This window comes from Nilaparvata lugens, chromosome 5, assembly GCF_014356525.2.
Source record: "Nilaparvata lugens isolate BPH chromosome 5, ASM1435652v1, whole genome shotgun sequence".
In the NCBI taxonomy this organism is placed as follows: domain Eukaryota; kingdom Metazoa; phylum Arthropoda; class Insecta; order Hemiptera; family Delphacidae; genus Nilaparvata; species Nilaparvata lugens.
Window position 1 is genome coordinate 49,483,015 of NC_052508.1, and position 17,160 is coordinate 49,500,174.

The following is a 17,160-nucleotide window of genomic DNA, read 5'->3' on the forward strand; positions in this document are numbered from 1 at the left end:
CAATGTTCACATTTCTATTATACATTTCCATCATTTAAAATAAATATTCTTGTATTGTAGTTCGTAATATTGCTACATAGCCCACACACAACAATGTTGAGTTAGAGAAGTAAGGAGTTATCTGCTTACTGTCTGCCCATCTCTGTCTAATCATCATAAACAGGGATAATAAAACCAACGTCAATCAGATTCTGACTTCGAATCGTGCATCATAAATAGAAGCAGTATAAAGATCGACGACAGTCCGATGACAAGGTGAGTACAAAGATTGGAGGAAGAATAGAAGAGAGAAGAAGAAAAAGAAGATGAAGAATAAAAAGAGAAAGAAGAAGAGAAGGAGAAGTGAAGAGAAGAAGAAGAAGGAGGAGGAGGAGAAGGAGGAGTAGGAGGAGGAGAAGAAAAAGAAGGAAAAGGAGGAGCAGAAAAAAGAAGGAGGAGAAGAGAGAGAAGAAGAAAATGGAGAAGGAGAAGAAGGAGGAGGAGAAGAAGAAGAAGGAGAAGGAGGAGAAGAAAGAGAAGAAGAAAAAGAAGGAGGAGGAGGTGAAAAAGAAGTCAGCTAGGAGAAGAAGGAAAAGAATGAGAAGGGAAAGGAGGAGAAGAAAGAGAAGAAGAAAAAGAAGGAGTAGGAGGTGAAGGAGAAGTCAGCTAGCGATATGAAGATTGACGACGGTGCGCGAGGCCAGCACACGTTGAAAGACGTATTTATGATTTGGGAGAGAAATGGTATTTGAAAGGGCATCATAAAGCAGTATGTGTAGAATAAGGGAGAGGAATAGGGGAATGCAGTTGATCCCCTTACAAACAGTCGACAACCAAGTCTGATGCCGCCGCAAACCACTTCACAAGCATTTCATCTCTGTTGGCGAGGGGGGTGACCAACACAATTGATTTATTGCCGACTTATCGACAGGACATGTGGGTTGTTCCATGCATGTGTGTGTGTGTGCGTGTGGGGGGGAGAGTGGTAGGAAGGACAGGAAGTAGGGTGAATGGGAAGGGGATGTGTGGAAGTAGAGAAAAGCTGGAGGACTGTGAGAAAAAACTTGAAATAAAGATAATGGAGGATAATCACAGAATAAACGAAAATAAATCAAATCAAAGTTCATCATCAAAAACAATAACAATATAAATTTGAATACTATACCATTCAATACAAATAAAACAAAGAAGATTTATGCATTGAATAATTTCTTAAAAGGCTAAGTTGATTTAATGAATACTACTATCAGATAATAGCCAAATAGATAGTCAAGACAAGTATAATGAATAAAAAAAGAAAAAAAAACGATGAAGGTGATAAGTTAGAACAAATGGAAATACTTGATGAGAGTGGATGATGATTAGGACAAGAATAAAGACGGAGAGAAAAGCATATCTGGATGTAGAAGAAAGAAGCAAAATGGAAATTGTAGTGAAAATCAGTTGATGCGGACGGAGGAGGTTCACAGTGAAGGATAAAAAATAATGAGTAGGTAGTGAAGAGAAGAAATGGAAGTTGAGGTGGAATTTGGGAAAAAGAAGACGTGTTATTAGTTGGATAAGAAGGTTATCAGAATAAAGTTAGAAGAAATAGATGAAGTCTTGAAATAACACGAGAGTGGAGATGATTATCGAGATTACGTAACGGAAGCTGAATTGAGTTGGTAAGAGGAGAGGAAAGACACGAATGAAGAATTTATATGAATAAGGGAGAGGAAACAGAGGAAAACTAATGAGAAAAAGTGGGATGATGGAGAAACTATAGATTATGAACGAAAGGATGATGAAAACGGAAGAGGAGATAAATAAAGACAAATAAAAATAAAAAAAGAAATGGAAGATTGAGAAAGAGATCATATAAAAAATATGAAATGAAAACTTTCATTTTGAGGAGAATGAATCCGTTGAGGGAAATACAAAGAAAACGGGAAGTGGGGTCAAAAGAGAATGAAAAAGGGAGAAGGAGGACAAGACAAGAAGGGTAGGAGGAGGACAAGAGCCCACTACTGGAAATTGAACATTTGAAGCCAGATTACCGTTTTTGGAAGGGGGAAACAGTAAACCACCATATCAGTCAAGGGTCCTTGTCCTGGGTCTTGGCCCTTCTTGTGCTTGATATTGTCGTCGGCGTAACCCCAACAGGACTGATCCACTTTTAATATCCTCGGTCATCGTTGGACAATTTATCAATCGAATGGCCAGCTGAGCTAGATGCCCCTGTTAGCAATCAGTAGGGGATCAGTATTACGTTACGTTATTTATTTCTCGAGTACTCGTCGATGCTTCACACAATATGAGTCTGTAATAGAATGGTTTCATGAGAACTGGCATTACATTCTGTGGGCTGGTCAGAAAACAGAGCGGTTAACGAATTGAAGGTAAAAACAGAAAAAAAAACTGAATAAGAAATCATAAGACAGAGGAAGATTGGGTGTGACTTTGAGGAAGACAATATTATCAATACTATACAATACAATATATCAATACAATACTATCAGGAATTCGAAAATTGGAAAGTTAAGAAATAACTGTGATGGAGAAGATAGAAACAACAGTAGGGTACTCATGCAAGAGTGTAAGGCAGGTTGCGTTCAGCGCCTGAAGTACAGTGCTATTGAGAAAGTACTAGTCAAGGTCATAACGGTCGGTCAACGATATTTCTTGTAAATACATTTGACTCTTTGAATACATTTTTCCCGTCATTAATTGAAATTTATTGAATTTCGTTTTTTTTTTAATTTACTGATAATCGTTTAATAAATCCCTATAATACACAATAAGCTCTTATGTTGAGAGCAGTCAGATGTAATAAATGCTTCAATTCAAGAGTTTTGCTGAAACCACTCTTTGGTTATCCAATTCAATTTGAATTCTTTGTGTTGAACTGGAATTTGCTCTAATTACAAAAAGAAAATGAAATAGGAATTATCGATTTCGCATGATTCATTAATTTGTAGTGATTCTAAGATTATTTGTTCAATCCAAAAATCAGCGAAATTTTTCCAATGTATTCATGAATACTTCTATTTCTCCTAAATTATTACTGGAAATTTATCAAAGTTTTGATTTCTCCATACAATACTATACTGTTTTCAATCAACTTCTGAAATTTCCCACACGGATCTCAACCAAGCATCTAAGTGAGCGATGTCCGTTGAGCAATATAATTATAATTCTTGACGGGTGCAGGAAGTTTTTCGCATTAGAAGAAGGAATGAGATTGGGGTGAGGTGGTGAGAAAGATGAATAAAACGATTAAAAAGTTGCAGTTTATCCTGTTGGAAGCGCTTGCTAGTTTGGCTGCCAACTCAACATTTTACACTTGGCTTTCAACAGACGTTTCTTATTCTCAATTCTCTTCCCTTTGCCCCTACTTCTTTGTTTTCTTCTTGTTCTTCATCATCAATATCCATAATTTCTCACTGGTTGATCACTCTCAATTCTTTTTCTGTTCTCATTTTTCCGTATACTTCTTCTTCTTCTTCTTCTTTCGACTTCTTACTGCAGAAATCTACAGTCTATGTTTTGTTCTTTTGTTTAGCATTTTTATTAATAATAACTTCCTCACTTAAAATTTGTCTTCCAGTTTTCATCTTCATTTTTCGTTTTTTCCATTTTCTATTCCCTCCAATATTGATTTATTTCTCAGTTGATTCTTTTCATATCAGTTTTTCATTTTTATTCTCATCTCGAACTCTCTTCTGATTACTTACCTTGATCATCCCCTCTGATTATCCTCTTATCCTCTCTTCTATTCATTGTTATTCGTCTCAATTTCACGAACTTCATATTAATTTTACTTGCTTTTCCGCAGTCTTCCATTATCATTTTTCTTAATTGTGATCATCGTGAACTCCTGTTGTTTCCTGATGGTTCCTGATATTTTCATCTTTTTCTTTTCCCTCTTCTTCTTCTTCTTCTTCTTTTTCTTTTTCTCCTTCTCCTTCCTTTTTTATCATTTTCTCTCTTCTACTGTCCCTTTTTCTCCTTTTTCATCATCTTTAACTCTCTTGTCTTCTTCCCTGGAACTCTTCCGTCTTTCATTTTCAACTCTACAGCTGTTCGTTGCCAGAACTGAATACGCAGACAAAAACAGCAGGAACTGAGCTAAGCGCCAAGCATTAGTCGAGATGCTTATTCGAAAGACCATTAGCGGCTGGTTGTCGGGGGTTTTCGGGTTGGGAGGGGGGTTCAGGCGACCGACAAAACACTTCGTCACTGACGGACGAGCACACTAATCCTAGTTTGCCCCAATAACCAAAATATTTCTCAACTTTCTTCAGCTCCACTCAAAACTCTAGTACTCAACCCTTTTTTGTAATATTCTACAACTACATCGCCCATCTCTTCTCCTCTTCCTTTTTCAATTTTCCGTATAGTTTTCCTTTTTCAAGCCCAGCATCTTCATCCGTCACCTTACATCTGCAGACTTTACTTTCTACTTTTGTCTCCTTATATTCTCCTTTCCTCCACAATTCCACATTCATTTATCCACAATTTTATTCTCTTTTCTATTGTCTATTCATCATTGTCTGTCTTAAGAAGAAACCTTCTCTTCTTTTGTTATTCACCTTCTATTCCATAAATTTACTTATTTTCTTGTTCTCTTTTTTCTTTGCTTGTCTTCTTCCTTCTATGCATTCTTTTTCCTCCTCTCCATTCTTCAATGTCATCTTTCTCTCCAGACATTTCCTCCAACATCTCTTTCCTCCACATCTTATTGAAACTTGAATAAATTTATTTATTCTCTTGTTATCTTTTTTCTTTGCTTGTCTTTTTCCTCATACACATTCTCTTTCCTCCTCACAATTCTTCAATTTTACCTTTCTCTCCGGTCATCTCCTCCAACATTTCTTTCCTCCACATCTTCTCATTCAAACCTTGCTCTCCTTGTTCCATATTTTTCTCTATAATCTTCTTTTTTCTGTCATGATTCTATTTCTGATCTTTCACTTTTTATCCATTCTTCCTCTGTCGTCCTACTTTTGCACTTCAAATTTTCTATTCGATTCAAATAAACCATCAATCTTGATTATTCCCATCTTTTCCAATCTATTTAAGTTTTCATCTTGTAACTCAATGCTGTTTTTCTCTTGGTCTTCTTTACACATACTTTCTTCAAGTCTCTCGCTTTATCATTTTCTCTTCTTCTTCCAGTATTCATTCCCTCCATTTTCTTTCTTTCCATTCTACTACTTTATTCTCCTTTACCAACTTTTTACCTCTCTCCTCTCCTTCCCTTCATCTCATCACCAACATTCCTTTCTACTTGTTTTGCTTGTATCATACATCGATCTGTGTCCATCAGGTTGCTTAGCCGAGTTGTGAGCCAGCCAATAACTCTTGCTGAGCTGGCTGCATCGCCGTCAGTGGCATTAATGCGATTAGAGTGGCCGACACAATAAACTTTATAGATCGGCTCAAGTATTTAGTGGCGGCAGCTGAAATCGATCGGAGAACTCTTTCTGCGTTATTAGTTCCAGTTGCTGATATCTCTCTCTCTCCTTCCAACCGATATCGTTGACAATAATACACTCATCTCCTATTTAATTTTTCCTTGAGTTGTTTGTTTAAGAAATGACACTGACAATAAAAGTACAATACAATTATGAAGAAGGGAAGTTTTGGTCTTGCTCTGTTTTGTTGATTGTTTAATGATTAAATAAGGACTGTAAGTTGATAGAATGACTGGAAACCAACACACAAACAACAAAAAGACGAGAGGGTCGTGTGAAAACAGTTGTAACACAGGAGAATGCGGAGGTTTCATGATGGCTTTTATCCACACAAAGCATTGATATTATCCGTCAGGTGCTGCAAAGTTGCTCAACTCTGGTTTAAGAAATTGTAAAAACACCATTTTCTCTATTTTTTATTAATTTCTATAGTGCTACATTATAGTTTCTCTAATAAATCCACTAGTAAACACGACCGTTTTTTGACATTTGATAAGCAATAATTGGCAGAAACTAAACGTGCTTTTAAAAATTAAAAGTTAGGCTACTAGTTATTTTATTGAAAGATTTTCTTTTTGTATTGAGTTGTCCATTCATGATATTTCTATTTATTGCAAATTATCTCAAAACATTGTTCCTATATATCTCTACTAACATGTATATCAATTTAAATTTTTTTAAATAGGTACTTTGAACTGAAGCTAAATCTATCTATCTCAGCTATACTGAGGTTCAATCATTTTAGTATAACGAAAACCACTCATCAAAACTAACGATGATCATATAACCGAGATAAAGCTATTTATTAAAACAGCGGAGTGAGTTACATTTTGTTGTTGTGAACAGGAAAAGTTTGATGACAAATCACTTTCCTGGAAAGTGAAGGTGTTTTATACAGGCAATATACATTACACTGGAGAATAGAGGTGATGAAGCATGCATGAAGAACGTACATGTGTGTGACAGCGGTGGAGCGAGTGCCAATTCAACGAGATGGAAAGAGAAGAGGATATTAAGGTGCGAGATACAAAGAGATGACTGATATGACGCTATGCTGCAACGTTATTCACCCTCATTAAAATTCGCTACAAAGCAAAGTGGTGTAGGAAGGTGGAGAAGATGAGAAATAAGCTGAAAGGAAAGATGAGGTAGAAGTTGATGCGAATTGGATGAAAGGAAATCTCGTAACTCAAGAAAGAAGGAAGAAGGAAGATAATGACGGAGAAAGTCTCCATTACGAGGAATCAGTGTTGTGTAGGGAGAAGAAAGTAGTAAATTAAATATAGTGGAGAATCGAAAGAATCGGAAGAATGATAAATGATGGTAAGTAGGTGAATGAGAATCGATCGCATTTTGAAAGCGGAAAAATGAAAATGGAAAAAGTCCAGGAAACGTAGAAGATGACGTCGTAGATCGTAGAAAACTGGGAAAAAAGAAGGAAAGTGAAACTAGAACAGGAACAACAAAGAAAAAGCTAGACAGAAGTAGAAATAGAGGATAATAATTAGGAGAGAAGAAAAGAAGGAGAGAGGAGAAAGGACAGAAGGATAAGTGGGAGAGAACGACGAAACCAAAACACAGGAAGATGTAGATAATTGATGTAGATCTGGAAAGGTGAAGAAGTATGTAGAGCTTTGATACAATAATTAGAAGGTATGTTAGAAAAGTGATCATGAAAATGAGAAGACAGAGAAAAACAGAAAAGGGGAAGGATAAGAGGAAGCTCGCGAGAAATTTGTGAAGTGAATTTTCGGGGAAAATATTTGAAGGTGCTTGAGAAACAAGAACCCCCAAATTACTCTGCTTGAATTGGTCTTAGCTATGTGTGCCTTGACATTCTATCCACTTTCATGAAGCAGGAAAGAGAGAGAGAGAGAGAGAGAGAGAGAGAGAGAGAGAGAGAGAGAGAGAATGAGTTAGAAGCTTCCACTCCAAAACCATACCAAAGGAACACTCACCAACAAAGCACCATAGTAACATATTCAAGATACCTTTCTTCATATTAGTATAAAACCAGAGACTCTCAACATTTATTAAATTATGTTCAGCGTTTTTCTTCTTAGAAGTCAGCATCCACCTTCCTTGGAACTGGTAGGAATGTTTGATTTTTCATCACAAGTCTTTTATTTCTATGTAATTCAGCGTTCCTTTCTCGTTTCTGTTGGCTTTACGCTCTTCTTTTTGATTTGCCAGATGCTTATTTTTCCTAGTAATTCTTGAAATTCGTGTTATTATTCTTTGCTACGAATTCCCGTATTTGCAATTTCTTCTTTGAATTCAGCTAGCAAAAGTTTTATTTTAGGAGGATAGTCATAATCCATAGTAAATAATGAAATGGCTTGGTTTATCGGAACAATAAAGTACATTAGTTGTTACACTAGTAGTTATGTGAACAGTAGACCTCGCGCAGATATAAACCACAGCCTCCTCTTACACTGTCCATCAGAGTAAATCCTGTCTGAATGTCGTGTCGGCAAGATATCGGTGTGAAAACGATAATGACTGTTGGGGTTGGTGTATCAGAAATGCTAACATAAAAAGCTAATCTTCTACAAGACATATACTGGCAACACGTCAGCCCGAGTTGAAAGCAGAGGAAGGTCGAGAAACAATATTATGTTATTTCAGTTTTTAATTGAAAGCGTTATTGCATGAAATCAATAGTGCATTTAATAGTGCATAAAAATTGCATGCAATTAGTAGTACACACAACACCTGATTTTTTACCAAGTTACATTGAGGTATCAATTGCATGCATTCAATAATCCACTCGACAACTGATTTATGATAAATAATTCTATTGTCTCATTTTTACGGTAATATTGGCGTTAGAAGGAGACTCCTTTTCCTTATGTATTATCCTTGAAATGCAATTTTTTCAAAAAAAACCCTATGTATACGTCGACGCGAAATTCAAAAAGGAACATACCTGCTATCGGATGAGCACGTTAACAGTCGGTCCCGGCTGAAGTATGATATTTGTAAGGCCCGTTGACGGCTTAAATTATATATTCAGGCGGTGGGACCTTCCCGCAAGGGACTTCCCACCAACAAAAGCCATACGAATTTACTTTTTACCTGTCAAATTTTATGAAAATCTATTGCCGCGTTTCGCTGTAAATGCGGAACATATAAACATAAAAACATATAAACATAAAGAGAAATGCAAAACCGTCGACTTGAATCTTAGACCTCACTTCGCTCGGTCAATTAACATCAATGTTGGTGCCCAGTGAGCTGAAAGTACCCATTTATTTCTTTACATAAAAGAAACAGTTTCTAAGAAACTCATTAAATCTAATACACCATCAAACCTATAGATTTGATATGGATTCTATGATCCATTAGATTTACTTAGTGTCTTAGAAACTGGGCCTAAATGCCACGATTGTTATTATAAATAAAATCATTTTATTGATGTACTGAAGCCTTCAGACTTTTTAAAATGTTTTAATTTCTACAGATAACTAGTATTAGAAGAAGGATAACACATCAATTCTTCAATTCATCACAATTCAGACCCAAAAGTTTTATAAGTAAGTAAAATAAAAATAAATCCTTTCAGAGTAACATCGCAAATTCAAACGAAGAAAGCTAGACCAGCGAACTAGTGCTAGAGACAGGTAGAGCGAGAGACGATTCTGAAAGGGCAAAACAGGTGATTCAGGGAATACGCTCCAATGCCCCAGAAAATCGTCTATTGCCGTCAAACGCGTATGGAAGCAATAGCAGATGTCTCAATAACACACTATGGCGTTCCATTAACTGTTCAAACGAGAATTGCTGCTCTATTCTCCCAGTTAGCTTCCTCTCACGCCCCCTCTTCCCTTCCATACTCACAGACTCTCTTTTTCAACTCTTCTCTCTCTCTCTCTCTTATGCACATTCTCACTCACTCTCTCTCTTTCTCTAGCAGTCTTTATCCTCGTCTCACAACCTGAGTTTCTCCAGGCCTCTATCTCCTCGCCTCTGACAGTCTCTCTCAGTTCCTCTTTCTCTCTGACTTCCTCTATCAGTTGCTCTCTCTCAAATTTCATTCATCTACAGCTGTTACATTATTGGAATCGCATGTATACATTCCATTCAATGCCATTCAGGAATTTCCTTGCCGCTGAAATTGGATCGCAGCTTGAAGGCGTATTAACACAAAGGGCGGCACTTGTAATGGAAATTCTGCGTGTAATGAACGTATTAATGCTCGAATGAATGACTTTGTGTGGAGGAATTACTGGTGCAACGTACAGGAACTTTGGAAATTGATGAATATTGAATGTTATTGCTATTAGCTCTTTCCAAATCATTTATGCATCAATGGAAATTGGTCTGCATTAATGAAATGTGATGATATTTTCTATAGACATTCTTCTTGTAATAATAATTGTATTGATGGATCGATGAGTGACGTTTTTAGAATAATAAGTGATTGAGAATGAGGGGAAATTTTGGCATTTGATGAATATGGGATTTTACTTGCTCATTTTTAGTTAGGTACTCTAGGAACGTGTTACCCCTGGAACTAGTGCGACTATATTGGAAGAACGTCCCTCGAATGACACTTGTTTGCTGAGTCAATAGTAATACACTCTTGAAATGGTCTTCCATAGTCTATAAAATTCAAGAAGCCATGTATTTAAAATTCTTTAATCCATTTTCAACAGATAAACAAAGTTCATATATCTTCAAACGAGTATCAATAGAATAGGTGCATATGATCATGTTTAAAAGTATCAGAAAATGAATAAATTACACATTTTTTTTAATGAAACTGAGAATAATATAATTTTTTACCAAAGTTTTCATCAGAACACTCTTCAACGAGCTTTATCCTTGAGTTTGTAAAATATATTGTAAGTAAAAATATGAATAACTCTTTAACACTTTATTGTAAGTACATACTCCATAATATGGATATTGGTTATCAATTTAAACTGGTTGAATTTAATCCTATCAAACCTTCATCGAACCTAACCTATCAATCCTATCGAACCTAACCTCTATCAGATATTAAATGAACATTCATTCCTTTTACCATAACGTGTAAATTTCTGAATGGAAAATAAAACTCTCTCTTTTCTGGACATTGTTAACTGGTCTTCGTAGGGGATTATAAATTATTGTTCGCTCTCCATATAAAATAGGGGTTCTACGCCCTTGCAGTCTTGGGTGCTGACTCGAATCGAGAACTGGGAAAGGATAAATTCTCCAGGACTTCGGATGACGATGATGATGATAGGGAGCAAAAAGGAGAGGAAATATGAGAGAAGAAAAGTGGTATAACGATGATTATAGGGTGAAAAAAGGAGAGAAAGTATGAGAGTGGAAGATTGTGAGAAGGAGAGGATGATAGGAGGGAGTAGGAAGTGGGAGAGACCAGACGACGTAAGAGAATTTACCTCAGGGTGGTGGACGTCACAGGACAAAGGATTTCATCCTTTTTAGGGAATCGATCGATTGGAGTGGGTTCCACTGGAAGAGGCTTCAATAGTCCTGTCACAATTGTTCCTCTCCTCTTCCCCCTTAGTTTCCTCCTGACACTCTCTCTCTTTTCGACTCCTTCTTGGTCGGTTACCTCTCGCACATCTTTAGCTGTTCGCTTTGGAAACCTCAAGAACGACTTTCGTTGAGAATCGGTCCAGGGCTCTAACAACATTAAACATTAACTGCTTGGCTGGTTTCTTTTTCCTTCTCCTCCTCTTCTACCTTTTTCTCCTCCTCTACTTCCTTTCTCTCCTCCTCCACATCCTTATCTTCTCCTCTCTACTGTCCACCGCGGTTCTTCCAGCATCCTCTTCTTTTCCCAACGGATATTCCTGTCCACGCTTACAATTCACTCAGCTTTTCCTTTCCCGCACTTTAATTCCTACTGTCCTGGCGGTGGAAGAAGGAGGGGAAAGGAGAATAATCCTGTTGGAAAAGTGAAGACCAGTAGCTGCTTTTCCTCCTTGCAAACCGTTTCTTACGTTGGAATGCCTTTCACGACTTCCAAGAGCGTGGAATGATACGTTTGTGAGTTGTTCGCTGTTCGGAAAAGCTGGCATCGATATTATTACTTACATAAATCCGTTTCCGACTGCTTGTAGAGTGGTACTCGCATGACTCTCCCCTATAACTTAGTAACGATGTTGTGACTGGTGGGTATTCGAGCAATCATGTGTATGGAAGTTTATTAGGCAGAAACATCAGTTAGCAAGAAGAACGTCAATCAGTTGATTTTACATTTATCAACTATTGAAAAAAATGGATAATCTATATGACAATCATCATCAAAATTTCGATTTTCATTCATGAATTATTGAAATAGAATGCATAATTCATATGACAATCACCATTGATATTTAGAGATTGCAAGATTATATTATTGATATTCAATATCTCAAGGCCCGCTTTCTTGGACACTTCTTGAATTCAATGTATCGATATAGATTCCAGATGTAGATTCAATGGTCCATCACATTCAATAGAGTGCTAGAAAAATTGAAAAGTTATTTATTGAGAAGTGAAGGAATAATATAGGAAGGGAAGAATGAGAAGATGAGGAGAAATAATTATTGGAATTGATAGGATAAAAAGAGAACTTCATGAATGGTGACTTGAATCAGAGACGTTTAGTGAGAATCAAAGGCTAATGAGAAACTCTAGTATTACAAATCTCTCAGGTCAGAAATAAAAGAAATAGAGATGTTGAGTGAGATGTCCTGTCATAATATCAGATGATGAATAAAATATGTTTGAAAAAGATGAGATAAGACTAGAAGAGAGACAGAGATGCAAATTACAAACAGTGCATAACACCTTTCAGTTTTCCGACTTTTTGACAAAAAATCTCTGATCTTCATGTGCTGTAATCTATTAGCACAGCAATTAAGGTGCACGAAGCTTTCAGCCTTAATGCTCGTTTAAGTTGCCTTTGGACGGGTTCTTCGCACTAACTAGTATTTGAAAACCACAGCCATTCACATCAAAGGCACACAGCCATTATATTCGCACCTCTGTGGTGAACAGCAGAGCAGAGTGAAGTACATGTGTATAGAGTAGCAGTGCAATAGTAGTGATATTCACTCAATACTGTCAGCCTTTGTTCAATGGGAAGCAGTGATGTTATAACTTGAGGAATGCTGACATTTCAAAGTGAATCTAACTATAGAAGAGCACATCAAAGCTTAGAGCAGTAGAGCGTAGAGTGACGAAAAACGTTCTCCTCTATTTATTTCTAGCGGGCGCAAACACGTTGTTGGTAAAATACTCGTAGTTGTAGTCTAGTTCTAGTAGGTTGGTAGGACAGTGTTTCTATTTTTTGTTTTCGCGACTTGCAGTGAATTTTGGCTGTGGTTGCCAATAGCAGTCAGTGGCAGTCTAGCCTGTCGTGTTGACCGCATGTGAATGTGTGTTTTAAAGGTGTTCAGTGTCATTGTCTTTCTCAAAATATTTCAAGGTATTTGGATAAGTGAATTGCTAATTTGAATTGCTAAATGGGAAAATTTCATATTTGGTTAGATTGTGAACGCTTCATTTTCGACCGTTGCGGTGGATTGATTTCAATTGTTACTTTCAGTTAGGAAGTGTAACTTTGGATTTATTTTCATTTCGATTCACAAGGTTGAGTAGTCTACATTTACCTACGTCTCACGCTTATTAGCGACTAGCCGTCAGGCTCGCTTCGCTCGCCATATCCGTCTAGCCAGGGGGCTCCGCCCCCTGGACCCCCGCCCCCTGGACCCCCGACTGGGTCGTCCGAAAATGAGATCAGCGGGCTCGCTTCGCTCGCCTGCATGTAGACCTCAGCGGAGCCTCTGTACCGAATTTGAACGTATTATGTAATTTTGATCTCGAAAAACACCAGTTACTATATCGGCGTATCTTTGGCGAACAAAATTCTTCCACCTCAGCTAAACTTGTGTACTGAATTTTTTTTAATATATTTCCATCAATTATTGAAAAAGGTGAGGAAACGCAGAAAAGCTGAGAATACGCTAATTTTGGGCGTATCTTTGGCGTTATTTCAAATTCCTTCTAACACAACATTATTGCACCCCAGCTGAGCTTCTGTAGTAAATTTGAACATTTTCTGTTCAATTGTTCTCGATAAAGCTGAGAAAGCGCAGATTTTGGGCGTATCTTTGTAAATCTTTCCAAATCCGTTCTTTTGCGCCTCTTAAGGGCCAACTGAACACACCTACCGAATTTGAAATGTTATGTCATATTTTTATCATATGTTAGGACGATCCAGTCGGGGGTCCAGACTGAACATCTGGCTAAACGGATATGGCGAGCGAAGTAATATAATATTCCCAGGAATAGCTCTGATTGAAGTAGCAGTACCCTATCAATTTTTCCGAGATAAATCAGGACAATTTAAATAAAATAATTGGTATTTAGGAGGTCCTGGATAGATGCATTTCAATCATCAACTTGGTGCCAACCTAAGAAAGTCAACTCAACTTATTGCCAACCTGACAAAATTTTTAATTTAGTTACCAGAACAACTGTTTCGAAGAGGTACTCTCTCTAGATTATAGTTCTATATTAACATATGGTATGGACATTTTAATTATAATTACAACATATTGGAATAAGAAGAATATACATGCTAAAAGACGAACTTTGAACCCTTAAAAACCACCCTTAGAGTTGAAATATCGCCAAAAGATTTCTTAGTGCGCCTCTAAAGGGCCAACTGAACATACCTACTATTTGAACGTCTTTGGTCCGGTAGATTTTTAGTTCTGCGAGTGAGTGAGTGAGTCAGTCAGTGACTGAGTGCCATTTCGCTTTTATATAGATAAGCCGTGAACTATATGATATAATAATGCACACGATGTATGGTGCCCCATAGTAGACATTTCATTCAGATTTTTGAGAAATATGCATAAAATGGAAATGCATGATGATCGAAATCTTATTAATTGGAAATTACCATTTGGTTTGCAATATGATATTTCCCATCTATATTCTACATGTTGAAAATGTATGTTTTGTTAATGTATAATGTATAAGATGATGAATGAATGAGAAAATATCACATCAGATACTCTCACTTATAATAACATCGTTGATACTACGCTATCTTTTCAAATTCGACTTGCAAATTGTTAATTGTTGATTGATAGTGAGTAAACCTAACATCCAAGCTCCTTCCCCGATCTGAATGATCGGCGACATAAGCGACATTGCTTGGCTGGAAATAGCAGCAGCATCAGTCTATTAGCGGTGCATTGGATCCAATGTGTCCTATCCAATCAGTGTATCCAATCTCTCAACCCTTCTCACGTCTCAAGTGAAATTCAAAAACTTTGCAGCCATCTTGCTCCCCTCAACAGAATTGAGTTTTCCAATTTGCGGCTCAACTCAAACTCGACGAGTGTTCAGGTGTTCCATTCTACTTCTCCCCAGATGTTCTTCTGTTTCATTCCTCCACATTGGTGGTCTTTTTTCCCATTCTGACCCCCTTCACTAATGTCCTTCCTTTCACTATCTTATATTATTTTCCTATTTCCTACGAATTATTAAGTTTCTTTATTATAAGTTTCTTTGAATTCACTTTCCCATATTTTCCAAATGATTTCTCCCTCTTCCTGTAGAATTAATTTCTTCCTTTTAGCTTTCAATGGTCATTGGTCCTCTTCGCATCCCTTTTTTGTCCTCCTTTGATCTATTCTTCGCATTCTACTCATCATATCGCATTCCACTCATCTCCTCTATCATCTGTTCCCTTCTTTCAGCACTTCTCATGTCCTCATATCTTAGTATATTCTACGATTATATTCTACCCTTCCAGGTACCCTATGATGTATACACTCTGGCTGCTCTACTACTTGTATTCTTCTCTTCCTTCTTCTTATTCTTCTTTTTCTTCTTCTCCTTCTTCTGATTCTTCTTCTTCTTTTTATCCTTCTATTTCTTCCCCTTCTTCCCATCTCTCTTCCCCTTTCCTCTTCTTCTTGATCCTCCTCTTATTCTTACCTTCTTCTCCGTTGTTCTACTTCCTACTTAATCAGACTTCTTCTCTCTTTCTACCACCTCATCACATCTTCCCCCTCCCTACGTCACTTACTCAAATCCTCCCCTAAATGCGCCGCGACCCCTTCGACGTGTGCCTAAGTTACCGATTTCAAAACCGTAAATTATATCGTCACTCGTTCAATGTGGTCGCAGCTGTTTTGTTTTCCCTCTCATCCTGCTCATCACCCTCTCCTCTTTCCCTCTCATCCTTCTCCCCCATCTTCTTCCTTCCCCAATACTTTGAAACTGTGAATGTAAAGAAAAGCGCCTCAACAAATCCCCGTCACTTCGTCTTCCCCTCTCTCCAGACTTCCACTATAGAATGTCATCATCCCCTTGATCCTCCGCGGTGTGTTTTCTAAACACCGAAAGTGTTCGGCTCATAAAAATTCAATTCGCATCATGGTTCGTGCTGAAATTTATGTCCTTTGTGTTAGAGTAGCCCTACGTGGTTCACTGAACAATATTCTTGATTGTAATGCTTGGATTTTGAATGAAATATATCATTCTCTTGATAATTATCATTGTTTAGTTGAGTATCTCTAAATTTAATCCATCTTTTTTCGATTGTCAATACGTTTACATTATATTCTAAACTCTCCACAACTTCAAGGTACTTTTTCTTCTGCGAGCAGTAGGTTATAAGCTTTTTTCACTTCTATGGTATCGTGTAGGCTATTCAAGTATTATCACTGAGTCTAGCCTTTCATTTTCCAACAAACTGAATAAATTTTGATTTTCTGTTCGTTTGTTTGAAACGCTAGTTTTAATACAGTGATCATTGAAATGCCACCGAATTGTAGAATATACAACTTCTAAATTGAATATACTGTGTGACGACTCTTTATAGTGACTACTTAAAAAACTAGTTACTTTAAATTATATTATGAAAGATCAAGGCAGAAGCAGCAAACTATCTCTTAATCAAAAAATTATCAACTGATAACGATATTCGATTGAATCAGTCTCTTCCAGTCAATAAATTGAGAGTTCATATTATTTATTATATTAATAATTAAAATTATTGTACTAGAACCGCATTTATAGGTTAAAGAAATGTTATGGTAAACCTAACCTGAAGCTAAGCTTGAAGGCTTAGATTACTAGTATAGATCTGAGATCAACCAGGCCTTGCGTATTATATAATATAATGTGAACGCATGCCATTCTTTATGAATTATTATTTTTTCTTCATTGTAAAAAAAGAAAAAGGAATCTATAGTAATAAATCAATCGAAATTATTAGCACAATAAATGAGTTTATTCTTGAAAAACAAATTATAAAAAGGATATATTATCTTGATGTACAGTAGCAACAAAAAAGTTACAAATACTCTTTGTATGTAAGTCTACATTGACGAACGGTATTATTCAATTTAATTACATTTATTATTTAGGTTAGTAACAAATAAATATTAAATGGAAGCGATCTCGCTGGATTTGTTCCTCTTTGCATGAACAACCAATCAGAGGACAAAGAAAGGGATACCAAAATTTGAATTGTTGAGATACAACTCAAAATGTCAAAATCTTTATTATTATAATTTATCTATTATCGAAATTCATCTACACCGTTTGAATTGAATTATATTTATGTTTTAATGTATTTATTTGTCTTGTAAGTCAGGGAATTGAATGTAAACAAGGGAACTATTTTTGATGAAAATATGACGTGTACGTTACGTCACTCACCTACAACCAATAGCAATTGTCTTATGCAAATTAG

At 36.7% G+C, this 17,160-nt stretch overlaps 1 protein-coding gene across 6 annotated transcripts in view; it reads left to right on the plus strand.

The window, feature by feature from the left end:
- The window catches only part of LOC111047296 (cyclin-dependent kinase 14), a 331,518-nt gene that overhangs the window by 221,149 nt on the left and 93,209 nt on the right, over positions 1–17,160 (plus strand). The window contains exon 1 of one of the 6 annotated variants that reach the window (XM_039428529.1): positions 12,752–12,867. The exons of the other annotated variants lie outside the window; for them this stretch is intronic. Within the exon in view, the coding sequence (XP_039284463.1) occupies positions 12,816–12,867 (52 nt within the window). The 5' untranslated portion in view covers positions 12,752–12,815. Of the gene's footprint in view, positions 1–12,751; positions 12,868–17,160 lie in introns of those variants that run through there. 6 annotated transcript variants of the gene reach the window in all.